Source organism: Atta colombica, unplaced genomic scaffold (assembly GCF_001594045.1).
Source record: "Atta colombica isolate Treedump-2 unplaced genomic scaffold, Acol1.0 scaffold39, whole genome shotgun sequence".
NCBI classification, from domain to species: domain Eukaryota; kingdom Metazoa; phylum Arthropoda; class Insecta; order Hymenoptera; family Formicidae; genus Atta; species Atta colombica.
In genome coordinates this window covers 111094-121700 of record NW_017259498.1, presented here as the reverse complement: position 1 = coordinate 121700, position 10607 = coordinate 111094, and the positions used below count along the sequence as shown (strand labels likewise).

General features: G+C 30.8%; 1 protein-coding gene across 1 annotated transcript in view; it reads left to right on the top strand.

Annotated features, from left to right (window-relative positions):
- The first annotated feature begins 3675 nt into the window (after window positions 1–3675).
- Window positions 3676–10607, top strand: part of LOC108691105 (zinc transporter ZIP13 homolog) — a 22065-nt gene continuing 15133 nt past the window's right edge. The window contains exon 1 of the mRNA XM_018198744.1: window positions 3676–4701. Within this exon, the coding sequence (XP_018054233.1) occupies window positions 4467–4701 (235 nt within the window). The 5' untranslated portion in view covers window positions 3676–4466. The remainder of the gene's footprint in view (window positions 4702–10607) is intronic.

Genomic DNA, 10607 nt, shown 5'->3' with positions numbered 1-10607 from the left:
TATATGATATATATATATATATATATATCAGAATTAGTCTCTTTGCTTATTAATAACATTCTCTGTAATTCAAAATTTGTTATATTTGAAAAAACAACAAAGGTTTTAGTGCACATAACATTAAATTATAAGTTGAATTTGTCAGCGATTTGAATCACATTTATCTAAAAATAATCGTATAAGAAACTAACAATCGAAAATATAAGAAAGAACAAAGAAAAAAGAAGAATAAAACGTTTCGGCATGTATTTATTTAAAATCGAATCGATTACTGCATTTTATTTTCAAAATATATTCCATTATCAAAACAAGTTATGTAAATAATTAAGCTACTCCATGTTCAATGCTTAATGCAGAAAAAATTCGCTGCGATGAATACTTCGATGATCACCCATTAGAAAGCGTGTATAATGAATTCACAGTTTAATTTTTCCTATTTTGACAAGTATTTGTAAACTTTAAAATATATTTAATATACATTTTAACATTAAACTCAGTGACAACATCAGAAAGATGTTACTTTATATTTCTTTCTTTAATAAAAATTTACAAAAAATCGATTTTGCACCAAGTTTTATTGTCAAGGCGTTTTTCGATCACCATTCTTTTTTTTACGAAGCGTGCGTATGATACATAAGAATTATCGTTCCTGTCTAAATGAGACGAAATCATTATCAACGATTAAACATTATGGACAAACCTAGACAGTATCAACTGTGGGCATCAAAAAGTTATCTATAATTGTGTAAAAAAAAGATAGTCTTAAAAGACAATGGTCTAGTTCAAAGTACAATACGTTTGGACGAAGCCGAGGAACGCATTATAGGAGAATTACGTCTTCGGATCACAAGCTGTACACACACACACACACACACACACACACACACACACACACACACACACGCACACACACACACACACACACACGCACACGCACACACACACACACACGCACGCACGCACGCACGCACGCACGCACGCACGCATGCACAGCAGAGAAAAAAATACATACTATACGCAAATAATTGCTTGCTTATATATTTCATATTTCTGCAAATTTATCATAGTTCATCATAAACATCAAATTTATTCAAAATATTTTCTGAATTCTAGTAAGAGTTTATATTCAATCAAAATTATTAAATTAAAACAAATTCGATTTGCTTATTTATTATAAAATCGTTTCTTTCATCAATTTTATATAGGAAAAACGCTGCTACCGATATACTATTTTGTTTTTGAACAATATTTCTTAAACAAAAGCAAAAATAAAATTTTAGAGATAAATACAAACTAGTATTTAGAAAGTATTTTCTCTCAGAATTTTTTCTTGAATATTTAACAGTTTTTATAATTTTAAAATTTAAAACAGTTTTTAAAATTTTAAAACAGTTTTTATAATTTTAAACAAAGATGATCATCTGACAAAATAGATCGCATAACTGATACAAAACATTGAAAACAAAATCTTACTTTCAAAGAAATATTTCTTTGAAATTAAGATTTTTTTTTTTTCAGTGTAAGCAATAATGCTACCTATTCCTATTCTTTTTCTTTTACAGGATCTGTACAAATACAAGTGAATGTAAATGTATATAATATTTTCTAGAATTTTTTTAGTTTAATATAAAATTTTTTTGTTGATTTATGTGCATACTTTATGCTATTTAAAGTGCGGTTTTTCAATACTTCTATTCTTACATCTAATGAACGGTAAAGACAGAATGATGATTACAAAATAGTTACTTAAAGCGTCCAAATCGATCGAAGCCTTTGTAAGACGCAATATGTAATGTGGCAATTTTTTTTTAAGTTTTCCTATATAAATATTGAAATATATGATCATCTACAGCTTCGATAAGGTTATTTGACACTGCAGCACTATAATGCAGCACTATAAAGATTAAATTAGCTTAAATTAGCTCTATCTTATAGACATGCTGCTGGCATGTATGTCAGATATGCACTGCACCCCGATTTTATATTTAAAGTCATATTATAAAAAAAATATAAAAGAAAAAATATAAATAGAACTGATTTAAGATACTGATAAAAACATGTTTATCTAAACATGTTTTTATCAGTATACAAACAATGTAATATTATTAATAATATAACCATTATTTAAACTACGTAATATAAAGTAAGATAATTGGCTGTTTAATTTTTCTTATTAAACTGTGCAATTTGCAAAAGAAAAATCATAAGAATTTTATTTTCGCATTTGTAGAAATTCATTTTTAGCTCATTTTATATAGAAACAAGCCATAAATATATTAGGTGTGGGAAAAGTTCGTGGCGTTTTTTTAATACCATCTAACGGGAAAAACGCCACGAACTTTTTCCCACACCTAACATTATGAACTTTTATACGTCTTTAATTACACTGTTCGACAAAATTTGATCCTTTTTCCCGTGACCAGTACTTCATAATAAATTCAAGGTCGTTGAATCCAAATTCGCCAGCGAAAAATGCCTATCACGTCAGATTTTAAAATTAAAGGTCAAAATTTCATTTAACCACGTAAAAATGATAAATATGACAAAAAAAAAATCTCTTTACAAATTTATCTATTTTTCAGTTTTAATCCGTCAATTTGGATCCGCCATATTATATTTTATTTAGAAAACATTCGTAACTCAATGAAAAAAGTCACACAATAAAAAATAAAAATTCCTTTTAAGGAACAGTTCTTTAAAGTAGCGTTAATAAAATTGAGAAATGAAATTTAGCCAAAAAAAAGATTATAAATATGGTGAAAAACCGCTGTTTTTGACTCATATTACCCGATTTATCTAAAAAATCTGTAATAGGTTTTTTTCATTAGTGGATTTACATTCAACGAACTCAAATTTACTAAGAAAATAACTGGCTCTGCTGGCCGCAGATTTTCTTGTTGTGAACTGTGTTATCTAAACATGTTTTTATCAGTATTAATGAAATGCAATAGTTTCCAAGAAATAAGAGGATATGTTTTTTTAAAAGATCTATATTAATATCGGCGACTTTTTCCTCTAATTAAAAAAAAATGTATATTCTTATTTTAAGGACATTTTAATGAGTTTTTCTCAAATTTGTAACAAGTATATTTAAGATTATTATCAAGAAAATATTGTTAAAAATAATCATTACTTGATAAAAAGAAAATAAATTGAGTAATCACTTTAATTTCTTCAAATTACTAATAGAATTCGTTTCTATATAAATTGAACTAAAAATAAAGTTTTACAAATGCGAAAAAAAAATTCTTATGATTTTTCTGTGTGTACATATTCAATCTCTCTGAGTAAGACAATAAAGAATTGAAGGAGAAAACAAAAGATCAAGCTGCATTTAAATTTGTTTGATATCAAAGAAACTTAAAGATTGAATGATGAAAAGTAGATCAAATGCGTTTCCATTTTTGAAAAGCAGCGCCTTTATCAACTCGAACGAACGTTCTTCCACTGCGCATCCTCACTTTTTCTCTTTCTTCCTCTTCTCCCGCAAATTCTCTTTTCTCTTTCTTCACGAACGCAATGTTTTCTCTCTCTCTCTCTCTCTCTCTCTCTCTCTCTCTCTCTCATTCGTATCATGCTCTCCGTTACTCTGCTAGTCTCGCATTGTATAAACTAACCTACACATTGGACGAACGTCACGAACGTTTCCCTCTCGCTTCGGCAGGCTATAAAAGGGGCTGTCTACGGCGCAACGCGCGTCAGTCGTTACGACGTAGTGTCGTAGTTCACAGTGATATCAGTCAAACGTGAAGCAGAAGCGAACCTAATCGAGCACGGAAGTGATAAGAAAAGCGAGAGCGACCGAGTGCGGGTAACAGGGGACGCGACGCGCGTCTCCGAGATCGTGATCGCGCATTTAATCACCACGGCGTCGGTGGTGCCTTTGTCTGCGACTCGACACGGCGGCATGAAATAACGACGGACCGGAAAGAACCATCGAAGCGGCAGGCAGCGGCGACGTCCTGATTCGAAGCGTCCGTGCTCAGTCCTCAGTGTAGGCTAGTCGGTCGCTCGGCGGTCGTTGTCTTAACAAATCATCTACGGCGAAATTTCATCCATCCGATAGATGAGCAGTGTGGAGCCAACGTGGAGAATAATTCTGGAGACGAGAGTTCGAAAAGAAAAACAAAATAACACGACTCTGACGAATGCTCTTTCACTTGTCGTTGCGGACCTGTAATCTAAATTTCATCGATCACGTTGCGACGATAACATCGTCTTCTTCGAGTCGAGAAGTGTTGTTTCGGCAAACGAGGAGGTTATCTCCCAGTAGGCATCTGGAGATTCGTTCTTTGATTCGTTATCAGTTTGACGTCGTCCACGTGCGCGATTTCATCACGAGAGGCTATTCCCGTCCAGGTTAGGCGTTGACATCGACGTTTACTATTATCGACAACCCGTTTCCTGACACGAGCTCTTTCGAGGAACGGCGAGGATCTTTCTTGACAGAGCATACGACAACAAATATGGCCGCCGTAGCGTCGTACGCGTGCACCCACAACTGCACGGATGCGGAATACCTACCGTCCTGCGACATCCTCGGAGGCACCGACGAATGGCTACCTTGGCACGAGATCGTGGAATATTTCTCGTACAATCCATGGATATTCTCTCTGCTGGGTAGCACTATGGTTGGCCTCACGGGTATCTTCCCCTTATGGCTCATCCCTATCCAGGATGGTGTGGATTTGAAAACTGGTGGTTAGTTGTTTTCTCGTGCAATTTATTGTTTATTGTCTAGCACAACATACGAGAGGAAGTTTTATCTAATTTTCGCTCTGTCTCATTCACCTTGATTTGTAATTTGATTGTAATTTGCTGAATAACTTTTAATTACAATTCAGTTAGATTTAGATATAATTAATGAAGAAGAGGGAATCTATCAAGTTTAGTTTCTCATGGCTCTCTCTCTCTCTCTCTCTCTCTCTCTCTCTCTCTCTCTTTTGATTCTGTGGCCGAGTTAAAATCTTTTACCTTTTTCTATTTTAATAATTACTCTTTTATCTTTGGATGTGCAAAATGAAATAAAAAAAATTAATATTAAATTTAATTTCTGGTTGATCGAGTTGAATTTTTTATTAAAGAAATATTGTTATTTAAATTTTTAGATTATTGGTGAAAACACTTGCTTCCGGATAGTAAGGAGTCAAGATTCGAATTCTAGTTAGGGTAATATTTTTCATAAGAAATTCTTTACAACAGTTTAAAAAATATATCTAAATGTAAACAAATTCTCAATCTTAATATTAATAATAAAAATATTCAAGGCTAATAAGAACACGTAACGAGTTGCGCACGATTATTAAATTTAAAAAAATTACTTTATTCCATTACACGATGTCTTCTTTATTTCGAACGTAATAATTTAATGCGTATTATCATTATTAAAATTGTATACTAATTTAAATCGTATTTAGTTTAGGACTATGTTTCAAAATCGATAAATGATCGACGCGCAAATTGCATATGAAACTGAAAAATGTATATAAAATCCATGTAAAATATTAAGCACTAAGATCCGTTTTGATTGAGTAAGATTGTGTGGGCTCATTTGTAGGATTTCATATTTTTTTCCATTTTAATAATTAATTATTTATGAATATGTACAACAAAATTTAAAAATGAATATTAAGTTTAATATAAAATTTTTTGGCCGTGCAAAATTTTTAATAAAATTTTTAGTAAAAATTTTTTTTAATTACACGGCCAGAAAATTAAATTTAACATTTATTTTTTCATTTCGTTGTACACATTCGAAAATAATTAATTATTAAAATGGAAAATCCATGGCTAAAATTTTAGAAAGATGATATCACTATTCATAGATGTAGTGTCGCAGATTAATATTTGATTAATATATGTCGTAAAAAATTCATCGAATATATTGTACAGGAAAAATAAGGATTTTAGTCAGAATTTAGTCGATGAACTGTTTTCATGGAAAAGTTAAACTACATGGCTACGAACTTAATAATTGCGTGTAAAGTATAACTTATATTTTATATAAAAGAATACGAGGTATTCGAATCCCTATTAAGATATACTTATCAAATTACACAAGCTGAATACCAATATCTAACGCCACTGTTCTGATAGAAAAAAAAACTTGTCCTATTCATAGATATAAGAATAGAATAACGTTCTTATGGGGAATATTTTACCAGTTATGGGGAATATATTACCGGTTTGAAAAAAAAATGAGATAGCTTGAATTATATAGCTTTCTTTGAGTTGAAGAGAGATGTTAATATGATTCAATTCTTTCTAACAGAACACAGATGCTAAAATTGAAACTGCGCAGTTTGTATCTATTATGTCTATGGTTATTGGTTGTACCAATAAGTTGCTTTATACAAAATTCGTATAAATTCGAAAATTACTGATATATTAATTTATTCGTTTAATAATTTTTTTGAAAACTGAATAATGCTATACACAATGAAATTGATTAATATTATATACAATAAAACTACTGAGGAATTTTACACAGTCGTAGAATAGGAGGAACGTATTTTGTGATGTTATTCTTTTTCTTAGATAGATTAATAATTGACGATTCTCGTACGATTATCTTGACAAAAACTTAGCCTTTGGTTCATCGGCGTATACAGTTCAAGTTGTGCCATGCGATAAACTTATGGTTTGTTGAAATTGTGAAATTCAATTATCTTGGCCTCGAAAGTCTTACAAAACATATATAGATTTCCAAATTTCCTCGCATTCCACAATATTTTCGGATTGTGCACACAAATTGGATGTTGATTTAACTTTGAGTTCCTATTCTTAGCTCGCTTATTGTCTTTTTCTTTAAATTTGAAATGACAATTCTAATAATTTTCCATGCTTTCCAGTATTTTCAAACTAATACTAATTGTAGCTGAAATGTTATTGTTAACATCTAATGATCTCTGATACAGAAGATATGATTATTTCAAATGAAGCATATGGTTTAGTAATAAAAAATCCTCGTAACTTTGCAAAAAATTGCCCATCGTTACTGCTGTGCAACTAATAATTATGAGACAAGATAATTAACACAATTAATGAAACTTAATGGATCCAGACATGAAACGAGAGGGAATAAATTAAATTATTTTCATTTATATTATAATTGATTTTTATTGTATTCTTATTATATAGCAAAATCTGTTATTGAACTCTACATTTTTTGTTTATCTTCGCATAGAAAAACCGCAGTTATTTGTCAATATAACTATTCTATTATTATAATAAAAATAAATCACATTTTCTTTAATGGCAAGAACGGAGCAATTATTTGTTGAAGTTGTTCTTTCCGCAAAGAACGAGAAACGCAATTAAAAATGAAATGACTTTAAACGTTGTTTATAAAATACAGGCGGAATTTCACTTTTTAATATTCATTGTGTTAAGTATAAGTAAACGCATTCAAATACAGTTTTTTTTTTTTTTTTTTCATGAATACATTGCTTAACACGTTAATTAAATACAGATCCGGAGGCTACATTTAAGTGACATTGTTATATAATCGTATGCTCGTACTTTCAATGCTGGCAAGATAGAATAACAGAAAATGTCGAGAAATGGAAAGATAAATAAGTTAATTGCGACATTAATTTATCGCACAAACGGGAAATAGTTTCTGGCTGCTTACAAAATTTGTAAATTTACTTAATTTGAAGCTATTTAATTTGTTTACGTAAGAAATGTTGCACGTAAAGCATAAAAATGGCTTCACATATTTCCAGCAAAATTTTATTGTATGTAATTAGATATCAATAATGATAGCTGCATTCGCATTGGTTTAAAAAAGATCGGTATCGTCACGTGTTGAAATTTAACTGCGCACAAGGCAACGGAAAGTCTGTTGTCGACGATGACTGCAGATAACTGCCAACAAAACAGCATATATTTACTGAGAGTTGCGAAATAATGGGAAATTTGATGAGTATATAATAATGCTCTTAGTTCATTTCTATTTATCATTCTGATAAGGAACAACCGTGAGGTTCAATGACATTACGAAAGACGTCGACTCTCCCCCGACTTGATAAAATTGGTGTTAGCATGTGATTTAAAATCAATAAGTTAATTCCTTTCGATGAATTATTACAATATTTATTGCACAATTTAAGTACCATGTCGCAGTGTATTAATAGCTAAAAATAATTTTGTATACATTATTTTAATACAGCACATAGTTTTTAATATCGTTTTTTAGAACCTTCCGCAATACTTTTGGAAAAGCAACAAATATTTTAAAAGTTCCATCAGTTCGTTTGCACAAAAACGCTACATTGACGATATAAAGCGACAGAACTGGGGTTTACGCATTTTTATATTTTTCTGTAAAAACTCTTTTCGAGAGAAGAATATATCTATTTTTTCGTTCGTTTAATTGTTTCGTTATAATACTATACGATAACATATTGCAAATTGTAACATCGTAAATTTGAAATGTACTTGTTTGAAAACTTGGACTGTTTTGGTATAGTTATTCGTTCAAAGTTTCTTTCAGTTGAAAGTGACCGTAATTCGAAAAACAGCCATCACACAAAGCTTTTGTACGGTCGCAGCTGGACGGAAAAAAGAAGAAGCTGTCTCGCACATGTATCTGCGTTACATCTTCCGTGATAGCTTTGGAAAAGTGAAAAATATCTTCTCAAAGCTACAGCTCGTTTATACAAAAACGTATGTTAGCTTTATACTGACGTCAAAAATTTCTACATCGTGTCGAATCACACCTCTCGAAATCCATATTCGAATATTTCACGAAAATGCGTCCGTTTTTAAAATTCCATTTTCGATAGTGATTCACGAATTTGTGGATGCGAATCTATATAATAGTGACAATTGGAATCTATCGTGTTCTCGACCATCGCTAACTTTAATTAACTTTCGCACGCGAATCACGTCGATACGACAGTGCGAAATGTCCGTTTCGCATCCGTTAGTTTCCCTCTCTTTGCGGAGATAAATAACATTGTTTTCTCACAATTGAAACGATAAGTGGTATCCATTATTCGCTAAGACGCCCAAGTTGATCATACAATATATAACAATGAATTTATCAAGAGTAAATGATTTGAATTGGCTAGATAAACATGTTTTTAGCGCGAGTAAAATTAAGGAATTGCAGTTGAAAATTACAAAAACTCTTAGTGTTGATTTTAACGTCTCAAATGTTAAAATGTTTAGCGTCTTAATGTTAAAAAAAATTTTTTGTTAGAACTCTTATATTATTCAAAACTTTTAACAAAATGCTGGAAATCCGAAATAAAAATGTATTTATGAATCCTTTGAAAATTTTGAACTAGGAGTTTAAAACAAAAACACTTTTAATTTTACAGCTTGGAGGTAGCATTGAAATTAAATTTGCAGAATTAAAAGTTTCAAAAAGGAATCAATAAGTATAATATCAAAATATATATTGTTATTGGTTCAGCAGAAAAAATTTTACAACTGTTGTAAAATTCTTTAATATGACTGGTCCTGCCCTTAGTTCCTCATTGGATCTAAATGTATAATTATATTCCAATCCTATTCAAGAATTTTACAACAGTTGCAAAGCTGCTTTTTCTGTTCAATGCAGCTATTAGCTGTGGAGCATCTACCATAAAAGTCTGTTCTTTATTCTTGCACTATTCCTGAACTGATGCACACGGTGCAGGAATAAAAAACAGACCTTAAGTATCATCAGAATTTAAGGAAGATTTGTAGCTTCGTGTGCATTGGAATAAACTTTATAAAATTAGAGATTTAAAAAAGATGTTAATAAATGTAATATCATTAAAGTAGATTTTTTAATAATTATATAGAGCGTTCAAGTAGGTAACTATTCTTAAAAATGTATCATAATTTCGATTCAGGCTCTTTTCGAAACATATCAGAAACTCTAAAAACTCTTTGAGGAAAAATCGAAACTTTATTATAATTACAGCCAGAACTCTATTTGAAAACTTTGAAAATATGGAGTGCCAACTTGATGGGGATTCTCACATTTCTCTCTCAATTTCAGATATATCGGATTATTCTCTCATTTTGCGAATAATATCGCAGTTACGTCCGCGTCGGAGCAGCATATCATAACTTTCTCTATTATCTCGTATTTTCCAAATCAACGATGCGGCAATTCCAAGTTATATGCGTGAGATTAACAGCATTACATCGCCAAACTTTAACAGCACGAAGTTTCAGTACAAATGTAGAAAGTTTCGAGAATTTACTCTCGTTTCCCCAATATACGAATATAAAAACTTGTATTACGACATCGATCTTTTTTTATCAACGATTAAATTGCGTACCGACGCGATGACGAGATTCATTCGCGCGCCAATCCGGAACATCGTCAGACTTTTTTACGTTTATCGTTTCAAGAGATATTTCACAAAGTTTGCAATTGAAAGCGTGTATTTTAACAAATTTAAAATCAAATTTTTGCCAACATGTAAATCTATTTAAATCGATTCTAGATAGATAACGTATTAAAAATTAAAGATTTTTCTACAAATTAAACTAAGAAATTTTTAATTTAATTGTTCATTTAATATTAATAAATCAAACAATTAAGAATTAAAAAATATTAAAATTGAAATGTTAACAGTGACTGCAGTCTATTAAAATATTTA